This window comes from Monodelphis domestica, chromosome 3 (genome assembly GCF_027887165.1).
Source record: "Monodelphis domestica isolate mMonDom1 chromosome 3, mMonDom1.pri, whole genome shotgun sequence".
Taxonomy (NCBI): Eukaryota; Metazoa; Chordata; class Mammalia; order Didelphimorphia; family Didelphidae; genus Monodelphis; species Monodelphis domestica.
In genome coordinates this window covers 108,218,224-108,235,486 of record NC_077229.1, presented here as the reverse complement: position 1 = coordinate 108,235,486, position 17,263 = coordinate 108,218,224, and the positions used below count along the sequence as shown (strand labels likewise).

General features: G+C 40.7%; 1 protein-coding gene across 4 annotated transcripts in view; it reads right to left on the bottom strand.

Moving 5' to 3' along the window:
* Window positions 1–17,263, bottom strand: part of TSNARE1 (t-SNARE domain containing 1) — a 298,847-nt gene that overhangs the window by 117,570 nt on the left and 164,014 nt on the right. For all 4 annotated transcript variants that reach the window (XM_016431917.2, XM_056820748.1, XM_056820747.1 and 1 more), the window contains 2 exons: window positions 17,034–17,108; window positions 14,801–14,872 (listed from right to left, as the gene is read on the bottom strand). In XM_016431917.2, coding sequence (XP_016287403.1) covers window positions 14,801–14,872; window positions 17,034–17,108 — 147 coding nt within the window. The remainder of the gene's footprint in view (window positions 1–14,800; window positions 14,873–17,033; window positions 17,109–17,263) is intronic.

Here is a 17,263-nt window from a genome sequence, read left to right as displayed (position 1 = left end):
GCAGTGTTTGCACCTCTGTGTTGGAGAACTTTGGAGCACAGCCACCTGAGTGCCTGGCTGGCCTTTTGGATCCTGGCATTGATCTCATGGTCTAGGGACCCGTCGTTGGCGATGGTGCTGCCCAGGTACTTGAAAGTGTTGACATTAGAAAGCTGCGTGCTGTCGATTGTAATGCACGGCTGGTTAGTTGGCCTCCCTGGTGCAGGATGGAACAGCACCTCTGTTTTTCTGAGGCTGATAGTCAGGCCAAACAGTTTTGTTGCGGTGGAGAACCTGTCCACAACGGTTTGAAGATGATTTTCTTGGTGGGCCATGAGAGCACAGTCATCTGCGAAGAGAGCTTCCAGGATGAGTCTCTCTGTTGTCTATATATTGCTATATAGAATACTTTCCACAGTATACAATATATTATTGCTATATATAGTATATGATATATATATACTTTCCCTATTATGTATTTATACTAAATATTATTTGCTATATATTATATACTAGATATAATACTTTCCACATTATGTATATTTTATATAATATATTATTGCCATATGTAGTATATACTATATATAATAATTTTCAACAGTGATATAGGAGAAGGGGATAGAAAAAAAGGATTGTTTTCTCCAAATGACAAATAAGATGACTAAGTACAGAGAATTAAAGTGGTTTGTTCATCAGATAGGTGGCAAAGGAGACAGAGTACTAGACATACATTCAAGCATACCCAAGTTCAAATGTTTTCCCAGATATCTGCTAGTAAGGTGGCCCTGAGCAGTCATTAAATCTCTCTGGCCTCAGTTTTCTCTTCTGTAAAGTAATGATTATAATAGGGCTTTACAGGGTTGTTAAAAAGAAAACAAAAGAGAAAGAAAAGGGGAGAAGAGAGAAGAAAGAGAGAGAGAGAGAGAGAGAGAGAGAAAGAAAGAAAGAAAGAAAGAAAGAAAGAAAGAAAAAAAGAAAGAAAGAAAGAAAGAAAGAAAGAAAGAAAGAAAGAAAGAAAGAAAGAAAGAAAGAAAGAAAGAAAGAAAGAAAGAAAGAAAGAAAGAAAGAAAGAAAGAAAGAAAGAAAGAAAGAAAGAAAGAAAGAAAGAAAGAAAGAAAGGAAGAAAGAAAGAAAAAGGAAGAAAGAAATGAAGAAAGGAAGAAAGGAAGAAAGGAAGAAAGGAAGAAAGAAAGAAAAAGGAAGAAAGAAATGAAGAAAGGAAGAGAGAGAGAGAGAGAAAGAGATAGAGAGGAAGGGAGGGAGGGAGGGAGAGAGGAAGGAAGGAAGGAGAAGAAAATATTTGATGTTCTTTTCTCTTGAATAAGTCTATATTAGATCATATCCCTCTCTTGAAAGAAGACTTCCAGATCAACCACAGAATTCTTTGACTTTTCCTCTCCTCTCAAGGGAAAACATTATATCAGAATAGGTGTTCTTATCCCCCCCCCCCAAAAAAAAACTGTTCTTCCTTTTGACTTCATGATATCTGGAGGTGGCACTGACATCTACAGTCATTAGGAGCCATTCATAAAATTAAAATAAACAATTGTTAAGTCCCTACCATGTGTCAGGCTTGGGGCCATGCACTGGACACACAAAAACAAAAATAACAATAGTCCTTGTTTTCAAATAGCTTACAGAGAGAGAGAATAATATTATACATATGAATGTATACAAAATATAGAGAATAAACACATTTTTTGGAGGAAGGGAACTAACACTGGGAAAAAGCTTAATTAATGCAGAAGATGGTATTTGAGCTGAGCCTTGAATGGAGCTAGGGATTTCAAGAATAGAAGGTAAGAAGGGAGAGCATTCTAGGTATGGGAAATAATCTATGCAAATTTAAGGAAGTAGAATAAACATATGGTTATAATATAAAGCATTATATGTATAGCCCATGATCCAGAGCCTCCAAAAAAAGTGGGTTCATACAATATAACTAACTAAACGTGTGTGTGTGTGTGTGTGTGTGTGTGTGTGTGTGTATACATATATAGTCCTGGAAAGATTGTTTTCTTTCTTTAGTGTATAGTCCCCAGAGTTTTTCCAAGAAAATCTTTTGAAATATCAGGTTATATTTGTATTTTATCTACTCAAAAATGTGGGTAAAAAAGGACCTCAGCTCCATACAAGCATTTAAAGCAGAAAATGCAAGCTGGGTATAGGGCAGTTTTCATTTTATACAGAAAATGCAGAAGATGGAAGGACTCAGAAGAACCCATAAACAGATACAGATGATCACATAAGGTACCCAAATGGCCCATCAGTTATCCGTTAGAAGGGAACTGAATTTGGAGTTGCTGGCAGGGCATTCTTTGACAATCTGTTGAGAAGCTCTTTTCTATACAATTTCTTAGTGTATTAGAATTCTCCCTGAAAATAAACATGCTTTGGGGAATGTGAAACTAGAAATTCTTATCCCATCAGACCCCCTTCCCTCTTCCCTCTTCCTAAGTCTTTTCTAAGATTCTACTTCTGCAAGATCTCACATCTATACCCTCCTCGGAATTCCCACTGACACCATGTTGTACAGACCATTAGTGCCACCCACCTAGCCTATTTCATTAACTTTCTAACAGATTTTCCTGCTTTTACTCTCCTTCCTCCAATTCATCCTTCATGCGGCTTCTAGACTCATCACCATTTTAATTAGATCTCCTCATGTCACTTCTCTGCTCAAGAATCTCCAGTCCCTCGCTATTGCCTAAGGAATACACAAGCCCCTGGCCCATACCCAAGGCCCTCCCCATCTAGCACTACCTTTCCCTTTCTGCCTTATCTCAGCATATTCTTTTCACATTTCACATGCTGAGCAAAAACAGACTATTTATTCTCTGTGACCCTGACCATCCCTTGGGCTTTTGCTCACATTGCTGCCTATGTTCAAAATGATTTCCCTCCTCTATTTTCATACAGACTCCTTATCCATCCAGTAGTTAAAGCTCAACTCAATACTTACTCCAAGGCAACAGAAGGGAGCAGGTGGAGTTTTGTATAAAGGGCAAGGGATGTGGAGTCAGAAGACTTGGGTTCTGATGCTGACTGATACTACCTATATTAGTTTGGATAAGTCACTTAACCTCTCTGGGCCTCAGTTTCTTCTCTTTAAAATGAGGGGTAGAATGAGATGACCTATTAAGCCCTGATCAGCTCCAAATCTAGGCTCTTTCTCTAATTCCTCCTATCACTAATGACCTTCCCCAATTAGCATAAAGGATCTTGTTAGTATCTTTCTAATTCACTTATAGAATAACATGTGTTTTATTTCCATCTCTACGTGTGTGCCTGAGTGATATTGCCCTACTAGATTATAATTATATGTTATCTATTATAATATTAAACATTATCTATTAACTATATTATACTCTAGGAGGATAAAAATTATCTTTTATCCAAGATTTTATTTTCTCCAGGTCTTAACTCAGGATTTGGTATAGACTTTACCTCTACTTGATAATTTGATGTAATTGATGAATTAAATGGTATTATTCCTTCCCCCACAAACTTGAAGTTTCCCCAAACATCAACCTCCAGGAAGCTTTTCCCAATCTCTCTTAATTCCAGGGGTTCCCTCTGTTGATTATGTTCTATTTGTCTTACATGTAATTTATCTGTACTCAGTTATTTGCATGTTGTCTCCCCTATGACATTGTGACCTCTTTGAGGGCATGGGATGCTTTACCATTCTTTGTATTCCCAGCAATTAGCACAGTGCCTGGCACATAGTAGGTACCTAATAAATATTTATTGACTGATCCCAACCAGCACAATGCCTAACCACACCCAAATCAGAATCATTTAGACAAAGGTACAACTTGTAGTATTAGCACTTTGGAATTACATGCCTGAATTCTTAGGGCATATTAGAGCTCCTGTTGTGAATGCAGCCAAAGGAAACAAATCTGGGGAGGCTTTCTGGAAGAGGTAATCTTCTTGTGTGTGAATATTTGTTTAAAAGAGAATATTTGGGGGTACAGCTAGGTGGCTCAGTGGAGTGTAAGCTGGATCTAGAGAAGGGAAGTCCTGGATTCAAGGTTCAAATCTGACTTCAGATACTTCCTAGCTATGTGACCCCCAAGAAAGGCACTCAATCACCATTGCCTAGTCCTTACTGCTTTTCTGCCTTGGAATCAATATACAGAATTCATTCTCAGACAGAAAGTAAAGGGTTTTTTTTTAAATAATAATTAAAATTAAAAAGAAAATGTGTTCCTCTTCTGCCTAGAAAAAAACAACCCAGGAGGGCATCTGGAGTCTTTCAGCTATACTGAATTGGCTCCAACATAAACTGCCAATGTGTAGGTCACCTATAAAGTTAGCTCTATTTGAAAGAAAAGATAAGTAGGGAGAGATGATAGATAGATAATGAAAAAATAACACCAACTAAACATAGAACTTGGCATTTATGGAAGGCAATATAATTTCACCTATAGGTTACATATAAATCCTTTGTGAGTAAGCAAAGGGTGCATGAGACCCTGTTAAAGCAGCAAGTAGAAGCATTGAAATAAGGCTAAAAGACCTTTATGATCCTTCCTAACATCTATGATTCTATGAATTTCCCAGATTCTACAATTCAATGACAGATTCTGAGATTCTAAAATCCTATGACTGATTCGAAGACTTTGGCACTGTAGCACTTATTTCAAGATTCTAAAGTTTTGTGATTGGGGTCATAAGATCAATGATCACATGAAGCTGATTCTAAAGTTCTGCTACTTTGGTTCAAAATTATACACCACCAGTTTCAAGATTCTGAGGTTTTCAACCCACTTTTTGGCTGAGATTCTAAGATTCTGTGACTCGGATACTGACATCAAGATTCTGAGATTCTAATATTCTAGGATTTGATATTTCTGAGAATACATAAGTATGTGCTCCTTTGCCTGCTTACTCAGCTTATCTGTTTTTTGTTTTTGTTTTTTTTTTTTTGTCCAGGGCAGAACTTGGGGAAAATGCTTCAAAATCAAAAGCTAAAAATGATCCCTTGTGTAGGATTTTCCTCATTTCCAAAAGTCCCTGACCCATTCCTGCTGCCCATTCATCTCTATCCCCTGACTTGGGTAATGCTGCATGTTGGAGATGATTATGTTTTCCATAAAGATTTTTTCAAGAAGAAAAAAAAAAGGATGTTGATGAGATTTATGCATAATGTTAACCATCATTCTCCATCTCCTGTACCTCCCCTGGGTATAGAAAAGCCTTTATCTGTGCTCTGAAGCTGGATTTCACACATATTTACCATGTTGCTCTCCCAATGGATATCATTATTTCAGAACAGGGGAAAACCACCATTCATCCTGTTATGATGAGAGAAGCTGGTGCAGTGTCTCCTCTCCAGGCGTATCCCCAGGGTACACTGGGTACCTGAATAGCATGACCACCGTAAATGTTCTCTAGGGACATGGCAGAATCTTAGGCCAGACTCAGTCCCTCTGGACTTCAGGTGTACAGTGTCACAGAATGACTTATCTGTACTAAAGACATTCAAGATCATCTGCCTGACTCCATACCAGATTAGGTAACCTTTGCCCAAGGAAAGCCAGATGGGGGGGGTCAATGGGAGAGCCTATCCTATGGCTCTTTTCACTATAGAACCCTGCTTCTTCCACAAGTTCTAGCCCCCACACTCATCTGTTAAATAATGACATTAGAAGGGGTAAGGAATAAGCATTTATATAGAGCCTACAATGTGCCAGGCACCGTGCTAAGGGCTTTTTACAAATATCTCATTTGATCCTCACAGTAACTCTGGAAGGTAGGTACTAATTTTATTATCAGTTGTTTTAGTCACATTAGATTCTTTGTGACCTTATTTGGGATTTTCTTGACAAAGATTCTAGAGTGGCTTGCCATTTCCTTCTTCAGGACACTATGGCAACCAAGATTAAGTGACTTGCCCAGGGTTATACAGCTACTAAGTGTCTGAGGCCAGATTTGAACTCAAGAAGATGAGTCTTCCTGACTCTAGGCTTGACTTTCTATCCACTGCATCACTTAGCTACCTGTACAGGTGTTGCTATTATCCTCATTTACAGAGGAAGAAACTGAGCCAGAAGGAGATTAAGTGGCTTGCCCAGGGTCACACATTTAGTACATGTCTGGGGCCAGATTTGAACTCAAGCCTGGTTAACTCTATTCATTGAACCACCAGTTATTTCTTGGATTAGATGGTTCTTTAAGATCCCAAGAGTTCTAAAAATTATAATGTAATACAATATACATCCATTAAGTATTTATTATGTACAAAATAGGATGCTCAAGGTTGTGTTCAGTGACTTTATTTTAAGGCTAGGGTTCCACCCCTTACTCCAATCATGTAATCAGAGTAGGCCTGAACACACCACTGAAATCAATGAATCAATACAAAGTGTAAACTAAGAATGATTAAGTCCTTAATCAATCTGAGAGGATTATAGGGATTTGGCCATTGGATGAAAGGCCAATGACTTCACTTAGGAAATATGTTATCATTGGTTAAGACAATTTAGTCTTACATTTTGAGTCACCTATTTACAAAGTACACACCAGCTAGAATTGATTAGTCAGGAGGTAAACTCCTCTATTGAAGGACAACTTTTAGTTTGGAGGATTTCAGTTCAAGGGCAGCTAGGTGGCACAGAGGATAGAACACTGGGCTCAGAGTCAAGATGCCTAATCTTCCTGAGTTTAAATCTGGCCTCAGAAACCTACTAACTGTGTGACCCTGAGCAAGTCACTTAAACCATTAGTCTCAGTTTCTCCATATGTAAAATGAGCTAAAGAAGAAAATGGCAAACAACTTTAGCATCTTTGTCAAGAAAATCTCAAATGGGGTCATGAAGAGTTATTTGCTACTGAAATGAATGCACAACAAAAGTTCCTGGGGCCCTGTTTTTTTTTTGGTAGAAGAGTGTACCTCATTCCTCATGAAAGGGAATATTTTTGATACTACATTCTTGCTACACCATAAAAAGGGGGGGGGACAAGGGGAAAGAGAAGGGAATAAGTATTTAAATATTTATTATAGCTCTAAGTGCTTTTAAAAAATATTTCATTGATAAAATGAAAAATCTGAAATTTGAAAAAGCTAAGACTAATTTTAATTTGAAGACACAAAGGTGGAGATTTATGAGCAATTGTAAGAAACTTGGGGACCTATCTTAGGATTATCCCTGCAACTCTGGGAATGGGTAGACAACTGTGCTACCTCAAGGGAAGTGAGAGATGGGGAGACAACCCTGGAGGAAGGCACTATTTACACACTGAACCTTCACATTGTGAGTTCATCAGCCTGGAAATCAGAAGTTCTCAATCTCTAAACTAATTTCCTCCTGCAGTTTATTTCAATCAACTTTGTGCATACTTGAGATAAAATGTGGCATGTCCTCTGGGGAAGATCTGCACCTGGGACTTGTGAGCAATAATCTATAGCTACCAATCCTCTTGTCCTTTCATCAGTAACTAGTACAAGTACAATTATCCCCATTTTACAGATAACATGACAATAAGTATAACGGACCCAGAGTCATACCAGGAGCCCAGCATCAGAGCTGAAATTGGAACCCAGCTGTTGTACCTCCCAAGCTCACAGCTGCTTATCTCTGGGGTTCTCCTAGACATGGGCTGGAGTGCTCTCTCTCACCCAGCACAAGAAGAAAGTGGGTAGAGGGATTAAAAAAAATAAATTAATAAATGAATGAATGAGAAAAAAAAGAGTTTATAGAAAAGAGAAAGAACCCTTGACAAGCTTTACTATTCCAAGGCAGTAATTATCTTCGCCTTTCCTGGAGTGGGCGGGAGGAAGTGAGCAGCCCATGAATGTGGGATGGGGAGAAGGAGGGAGGCAGTCTGGACCCAAGCCAAAGGCTTTTGGAAGTGGGGGCCTATTTTACAAGGCTCAGAGTTATTTCCTCGGAATTGCAGGGGACACTTACCTGGTAAAATGATAACTCACATTCTGATTGGGTATTTAATTGAGCTTAGAGCTAGAATGGTCCTTAGAAACCATGATTTGCCCAAAGTCATACCAAGAACAAGTGTCAGGTCTAGCCAGCATCCTCCTCCAGGTCTCCTAATTCTAAATGCTGAACTTTCTCCATTATCCTATCAATCAATCACTACTAATTCAATGGATACCACATGTACTGGGGACACAAAGACAAAGGTGAGATCATCCCAGCTCACAAGGGGCTTCTCATGACTTTGTATAGTCAGGGCAGCTGGGTGACTCTGTGGATTGAGAACCAGGCCGAGAGATAGGAAATCCTGGGTTCAAACTGGCCTCTGATATTTCCTAGCTGTGTGATTCTGTGCAAGTCACTTAGCCCTTAATTGCTCTTCTGCCTTGGAACTGACACTTAGAATTGATTTTAAGAAGGTAAGGGTTTTAAAAATAAAATATAAATAAATCAAAATAAAAAATGAAGACTGTGTAGTGGAAGTAGAATTGCTTTTATTTTGCAGATTAAGGTAACTGAGGGTGAGTGAGGTAACAGTCTCTGTAGCAGCTAGAAAGCAAAGGAGCAGGATTCAGTCCCAGTAGGAATGTGTCTTTCTTGGCTTTCTCATTTCTCTGCCTTTTTTGAGTCCAGTCCAGCTCAGACATGACCTGTCCTGGACCCTTCATGTCAAATAAAGACTCTTTTGGTAAAAAAGGGCATGATCTCCTCTAAAGCTTTTCTGCCTCTAAAGATTCCACCTTCCAGGAAGCTCCTCCCTGTTTCACTAGAACCAACTTCATCATTCCCAGACCTTCAAAGGCACTTAGAGAATGAACTAAATCCTACTGCTTCTATTTCTATAAATAGAAATATAAAGTTTACAAGGGATTTTCACTTCACAGAGTGAGGAGAAATGCAGCAATTGTAATCCCATTTTACAGAGATACAGAAAGACAGGGGGACTTGTCCATGTGGCTCACCAGTCTATTAAATGCCAGAGCCCAAACTGAGCCCAGGTCCTCCCAATGCCAAATTATTACATTTACTACTAAATTTCAGTTCAGGGAGATCCAGAATCATGAAATCTGAGAGTCAGGAGGCACCTCGGCAGTCATAGTGCCCAACTAATACAAAAAAGGAATGCTCATTATTACACGTCCCAGAGAAAGCTAACTGATCATTTAGCCTGAATAGAAGATCTCCAAGGAACAATAATCTATAGCTCCCAATCTTCTTGTCCTTTCAGATCTACAAAGCACTTTTTGGTAGCTAGTACAAGGAGGATTATCCCCATTTTACAGATGAGTATGCTGAACAGACATCATACTATGAGCGCAGCTTCTAAGCAGGCAGCCATTTCCACATCTGGACAACAATAATCATAGTCAAAGGATAACAGAATCTCAAATAGAAGACCACTTGGAGATTGTCTCTTAGGGTTCTTAACCAGAAGTCTCGGAGCTTTTAAAGACAGACAGAAAACAGACATAAATAAATTGCATTTCAGTATAATTGTTCATGATGCTGTGAATTTCATTTTATGCATTTAAAATCATCATTTAAGAAAATGTCCCAGGCTTCCCCAGACTTCTGCAGAGGTCAGGACACAAAAGGGTTTAAGGATCCCTAACCTGGCCAACTTCTGACTACATGGACAGGCACCCTTTTGAACAACTTCAGGAATGGCAGCCTCCACACCCACCTAGCTCAGTGACCCCCGTACTCTCTTCCATCAGGGAACAGAGCTGATGGCGAGGTAGCTCTTCTCCACCTTGGGCTCTGGTTCCCTGGGACTGTCTGACCCTGCTTCCTTGGGGGCCTCAGAGGACGTGGAGCTGAGGATGCACAAGGTGGGTACACCAGAAAGCACAGCAAGCTTGACTCTGGAGCTGCAAGTCATGGCAAAGACATTTTAGAAAAGCAACAGGTTTGGCAAGAAGTTCAGAGTGGTTCTGGGAAAAGGGATGCGGCAAACCAGGAAGGCCAATCCTGGATGTGGACAGGATGAGAGCCTCCTAGCCAGGCCTGAGAGCATCAAATAATATTCTAGACTTCTTGCAAGATACAGCCTCACATTTTAACCAAATGAACCACTAGCTTTGCCTTCTTGCCTTCTCCCAAAACAAACTACTCACAAAGGCCACCCCCTATTCCTGGGACATATTCCTTCTTCATCTTGGCCTGCAAAGGTCCTCTTCCTTTGAGACTCAGCTTAGGTGCCACCTCTTTCAAGAAGTCTTCCCTGACTCCCTCTCAATCAGGATGCTGGAAAATTATCTCCTCCAAAGGCACCATGGCCAGGTCTCTTTTGCACCTATTCCAGGTTTATTATTATACTATTATGCAATCCTCATCTGTATGGCTGTTGTCACTCTCCAGTGGGTGGGGACTAGTGCCCCTACAGGCAAAAGAGAAAGAAGAATGGGCATGACATTAAGAAACTTAGACTTGAATTTCAGCCCTGGCACAGTTTTTGTGACCCAGGCATGTCATTTTGCTTCTTGGATCCTCAGGTGTTTGCTCATCTGCAAAATGGGGACGAAGGTTCCAGGCCTGCTTATCTCCCAGGGCCATCCCTGGGGATAGTCAGTGGGCCGGACTAGGGAGTCATTCTCAGCTACTTTTTGAGCTGCCTGGACAAAGCGAGGCTCCTCACACAGAGTAATAATGGCTAATGACTTTAGGACCCATGTGTGAGAGCATGTCTTAGCCTAGAACAACTTCCTATTGCCTCAGCCTAGATTTTGTACTGATGAGGTGGGGTGGGACGAGGATTAGAGCTCCAATCTGGCCTCAGACACATACAGGCTTGGCTCACCCCAGGACAGTCACTCAGCCCTGTTAGCCTCGGCTTCCTCCTCTGTAAAAGGATTTGCAGAAGGAGATGGGAAACCTCTCTTGTGCCCAGAACCCCCCCACTCAGGCCATGACAGGAGTGACCAACCAGCCATGAGCTAAACATGCAGCACCATCCAGCCCTCACAGAGCACACATTTGGGATGCTTCTGGGACATGTCCCTTATGAGTGTGGCAGAGAGCCCTCTGGGGCGGGCGCTGCCTGCCTCACTGGGAGCCAATCTGCACCATGGGGGAGGGCAGAGGACGGAGACCCAGGCTGGCCCTGACTAGCTACTCACTGGGCCAGTCATGACAGGGCCTGGAAGCAAGAGGCATCACAGAGACCCAAAGAGAAACAGACACGGGCTGGTGCTGATGATAACAAGAGCAGGAATAAAGAGAAAAACTCAGGTGCAAAGTATACTTAGGACACAAAATGCATCTGTCTAGACAGGGACCAAACTTTGACCTCCACCCAGAGGCAGGCCCCTCTCTGGAGCATGTGATATTGGTCAGCCAGAGAAGCCCTCAGGTGTGGCCTCCCTGGGGCTCAGCAGAGTCTGCATGGAGGCTGGGGCTGCCTCCTCACCGGGTTCCCCTACAGAGGCTGGAGCTTCTCATAGGGTTTCCATCACAGAGGCCGGGGCTGTTCACAGGATCCCCTCACAGAGACTGGGGCTACTTATGGGATTCTCTCATGGAGGCTGGGGCTGCCTCCTCACCAGGTCCCCTCAAGGTCCCCTCTTTAGATCCTCACACTAGCCCCATGGGGAAGGGTATAGACAGATTCTTACACTCTTCTTACATAAGAAGAAACTGAACTTCAGTCAGGTTTTGATTCCCCAGTAGGACAAAGTCAGGAAGCAATGGAACAAGGATTTGGCCTGAGTCAATTTCAGTCCCATCCATTTTTCCTCATCTTCCTGAAATATTTCATGCCACATCTTATCCTCAAGTTGCCTCTAGAGACTGGACCTGTTTGCTCCAGGTACAGAATGAGAGACAGGATGAGTAATTTGTTCCTTGTGCAACTTGAAAATGGCCAGAGTGGTCAGTGGTCATCTGTGGCTTTCTGGAGAGGGTACAAAATGCTACTGTCTCTGGCCAGAGGCAGGATGCCTCTGAATATTCTGAGATAATCCCAGACTCACTCTGGTTCCTGAATAGACTTCCTGCCCAAGATGACCAAGTTGTCTTGAATGACTCTAAGGGGGTGGGGGGAGGATGCAACACTAAGCAAGTCATGTTATCTTTCTGTCCCTCCGTTTCCTCATTACCAAGATGGCCTTGGTACCAAGAAGGATCTCTAACCCAGATTCCTCATTTTGCAGTTGGGGAAAGTGAGACACAAAGAAGATAAAGAGATTTGCTAAGTCACATAGGTAGTAAGAAAACTGAGGATTTCAACTCCCCTGGCTCCACGAGGTGTTTCCAATGAACCAATCTGCCAATAATAACAATGCATTTTAATATATACATTGCCTCATTGCAGGTGCTCATGAGATTCAAATGAAATACCATAAGTAAAGTGCCAGCAGTAGAGAATACATTAATTATTACTATAATAGGTACCAAGAGTGTTGGACTTGGAATCAGAATCATAGAATATTTAGAGCTAGTAGGGAACTTTGAGGCCCAATTCCCTAATTTTACAGATGTGTAACATGAGGCACAGAGAAGCAGTCATTTGTTCAGGCTAACATAGCTAGTGTCTGCAGAATGATTTGAACCCACATCTTCTTGTCTCTGAGTCTATTATCCTATTCAGTCTGCCAGACTGCCTCTTGTGACCTGGTTGAAAGTATAGCACCAACCATTATTAGTAGAGTGACCCTGAGTAAATCATCACTTTCAATTTTCTCCTCTGTAAAACTAGAGTAATAACTATAAGCCTTACTTCACATGGTTGGTGAGAAAAAAAAAGTTTAAAGTACTATAGAAATGTGAAGTTGCCATTATGCTCATCATTCTGGACCAGCCACCACAGCTGATGTATCCTCTTTCCATTCACAACAATGGATGATGATAAGACAAAGGGCAATTTTCCAAAAAGGGAGCTCTGTGTCCTCATGCTAAGACATCATAATGTCTTCCCTTAGGGGCAAGATGGTATGAGAGACACTCAAAAAGCTTCATAGTTTGCACCACTCACTTTTCTCTAATACTCTTTGATACCCACATAGGAGACAAAAGACAGAAGACATCAGCCAATAGCCTAGACAGGAAAAGACAGTTTTTGTATGTGTGAGTCATCCTCCTGTTTTCATGTCTGTTCCCAAGGCTCAGGACATCTTTGCTTAAATAAGACCCTCTGCTTTGATGAGCTCCATTAGTTCTTAAAAACATTAATTCAGCTGGAATCCCTAGAGCAACACCCATGAATTGGAAATTTCTAGTAAAATTGTGCTCTCCTAATGTTGCAAGTAATAACAGATTTAGTGAAAAAGAATCTTCAGTGGCCATCTAGTTCTACCCATTTCATGTATTTTTAAGGGCTTCAATCACTGTGCAGAAGCACTTATTATGCAAGAGACCCTCAGCCCCACAAAGAGAAGTATCAATAGAAGCATAGTTCATACATAGGGTAATTGAGTTTTTCCCACAGAGATGTTTGCATGATGACAGATAGACTCCACATTCTTTTGCTTTGAAAATATTGGATCATTATAAAAAAGTAAATTAGATAGATAAATGAATTAATGAACAAATGAATAAACTGTGTTGTATAATTATTTGATATACAAACCAGATGGTCTGTGATGATCTGAGATAATAATGCTTGCTTACTACTGCGCCATCAAAGAATTAATTTATTTTAAATGTTATATAAGGTATACCTGGACTACTTGGCATGTCTTTTTCTTTTCCTTTGGGACTGACTGGTTTTGATAAAAATATCTATTTATCAGTGAATTCAGTAGGCCACTGGGGGATCCTAATGAGGAGATATATGTTCAGAGGTTCTATATCCACACGGGCCAACTGCCTTCCAAGGCACCAGACTGGGCCCTAACCTTAGACACATAAGAAATCCCTGCCTAGACTGAAAGACAAGCAGACAGATAGGCAGGAACCTAGAGAGAGACAGACACAGATAGGCAGGCAGCAAGAAGGAAAGAAAGACAGACAGATGAATAGAAATAAGTAGAAATAGATAGTGGTAAGTACTTATTAAGATAAGATTAGCATTAGATAAGATAGCACTAAGTACTTATTAAGATAAAGATATTAAGGACATATAAAGTACTTACTAGATGCCAGACTCTGTGCTAAAATAAGATCTTCTTTGCCCTCAAGGGGTTTATATTCTAATATTGGAGCTAAAAAGGAGAGGAAAAGAAGAAAAATGGTAGTATTGGGGAAACCTAGTAGGAAGATGGCCATAAAATCATGACAGTTTGGTTTCAGACAAGAAGACTCATTTATAAGGGCCTATAGGCCAATAACAGAGTCCAAGGTTTGGAGTGGGGGGAAAGAGGAAGATGAGGATGATAGCCAGTGTGGAGGTAGCATGGCATGGAGACAGTCAGGAAAGTAGTATGGAAGCATTGTTCTGAGAAAGATATGGGACAGGCTTCCATATTAGAGCCTAGAGTCCCAGTTTGACCTGATAATGAGCCCAGACCGGGTATTATCCTTGAAAAAACAAACAAACAAACAAACAGACCTATATATGCCAGAGTTATAATTCTATCCTGTACCATAGTTCTTCATTGGACCTGTGTAAGACACCAGTAGACTCAAGGTAGTTTATCCTCCCCACCTCTTCCATCCTGGGAGACTGATCTTGGAGTAGACAACCTCTTGAAGGTCATGGGAGAATGATCTCTTCCTATTGGACAGACAGGGCTGTGTGTGGAGTACAGGAAAATCCTCAGCTAAAGAGGGGAGATTCCTTAGATCAGGTCAACCTGTCTCTTCCCTCCCCTTCTCTTCTTCCACACCCCCGGAAGGCCTAAGTCTCCCAGGAGCAGTAATGACATTACTTACAAAACTGGCTTTCCAACCCTGTGCTTCACATACCAGGGTAGACTCCCCACCATGTACATGACACCCACCTGCCTTCTGCTCCGCTGTGCCCCCATCGTGGCCACCAGGGGAAGTGGAGCCTTGGATGTTTCTGCTATTTTCTGTCAGACAAAGAATTAGAAGGAGGTGAGGTTGGAGGCAAGTAACAAGGAGACTCTGGCAAGTCCTACAGAAATAATCAGGTTCATTTGACTCTTAACCACCCACCCTCCCCCAGGGAATGGAAATGGCCTAGGAGGCAGGAAACCTGAGTTTATCCCTAACTCAAAGGCTAGTGAGCTAAATGACCTTAAGAGACAATCCTAGGGTAGTGGGAACAAACAGAACAGAGTTTGTCTGAGTTACAGTTTGTTAGCTATGTGCCATCCTTCATCTCTGTGGGCCTTAGTGTCCTCATCTATAAAATGAGAACAGTAATAATACTCATACTCTCTACCTCACATGACTATGGTGAAGAAAGTACTTTTGAAACTCTTAAAGAGTCACAGAAAAATGAATTGTTATTTTTGTTTTGTTATTATTTTACCCTAACATGTTGGGAACTAGGTTATCTGTAAAATCTATAAAACTCTGTAAAATCACTGTGAAATTTTTTTATCTATAAAAATTGGTCTAGATGGTCTAAGGTCACTTGTGGAACTAATTTAATGTAATACTTTTCAGTAAGCATTCACTGTCTTCCTATGGTAGAGTGTAAAAATGTCTCCACCTATGAGTCACAGTGAGAAGTGGATACAGTACCAGGCCTGGAGTCAGAAAGATTCATCTTATTTAGTTCAAATCTGGCCTCAGACACTTACCCTAAACAAGTCACTTTACCCTATTTGCCTCAGGTTCTTCATGTATAAAATGAGCTGGCAAAGCACACCAGTATCTTTGCCAAGAAAACCCCAAATGTGATCACAAAGAGTCAGACACAACTAAAATGACTGAACAACAATATGAGTCAGAACTCTGACTGAAAAATACGTAAAAAAAAAAAATTAAGGACCCTGACTATGAGCAACTTTTGACAAATCACTTTTTCTATCTGGACCTCAGCTTCTTCATCTGTACAATGAGGGGCAGGGGAGGATGGACTAGATGACATATAAAGTCCCTTCTAGCTTTGACATTCTGTCTTTTAAGATATTGTCTACTTCTGGCATGCTATGTCTTATAGTCGTATACTCCTTGACCTCCTCAAAAGTCCAGGACTTCAAAGGAGATCATTTGTGGGGAAGGACAGTAGCAAAAAACAACAACAAAAAAAAAACCTAGCCCCTGCCACAGAGATATTTTAAGATTTCCTCATTGATATAATGGAAATAATAATATTTGTATTACCTACCTCATAGTTACTATGAAAAAAAAATAGAAATGTGAGCCAGTGGTCTTATTAGGTTTCTATTATTGTATGGTGGATGGAGTTAAGGCATAATATGTATGAGCCTATGAATGGTGACTTCTGAGAAGATTAAGAAACATTTGAAAAGCCAACAATACCTAGTCAGCAGATCTCAGGGATATAAAGCACAGATCATAGTAAGTTGAAACTGAAAAAGGACTTTGGAATATAGTCTGTCAGAGCTGAAAGGGACCTTCAGAACACTTAATAGTAGAACTGGAAAGGACCTCAGAACCTTGAACCTAGAACATTAGAGCTAGAGGACACTTAAGAGGATATATAAAATTTCAGAGTTAGAATGACCCTTAGAATATAGACTATTAATATCTAATGCTCATGGTTTGCAAAGGGTTTTACATAAAATAATTCATGATTCTCAGAAAAAAAAAACCCTATGAGGTTGCAAATGAAACTATCATTAACCCTATTTTATAGATAAGGAAACTAAGGCTCAGAGAAACAAAGTGATTTGTCTAGGTTCACACAGTCAGTTGCACAGTCTAGACATCTGAGGAAGGGCCTAAGGTCACAGGACTAGGAAGTGTTGAAGCTGAGATCTGAATTAAGTTCTCCTGACTCCAAATCTAACACTAAGACTACTTCCTATATTCTAAAAGCAAACCATATTAGACTAATGGCCACCCCCCCCCTTGTCTATTCCAGAGTTCTTTCCTGAAAATAGCCCAGAAATTCTCTAAGTTTCTTTGTAAAATCTGTAAAAAAAAAAAAATCTAATCTCTTCTAGAGAGTTACAGAGAACAAAGTAACTGAAAATCCTTAACGTACAACATAAATGAGAGGTATTTTTATCATTAATATGCCCCTTTTAAGACATACTATAAGGTAGTAGGGACCAAGGGTCCCAGGGCCCTCACCTTCTGAATAGCTCCATAGCGCTGGAGAATATCCAATAGTTGATTTCTCAGTCGGTCTAGCTGGAGACATTCTTGCTGCAAGGAGAAGAGGAGAGAATGGATGTGGGGCACTCCTCCAGTAAATGGGCATCCCTGGGCCACTGTCCTGCTATTATTGCTCACTATCATTCTTCATTCCACACTAGAGAACTAAGGAATTCTGGAACCTGACCTTGTGCCATTATTTCCAA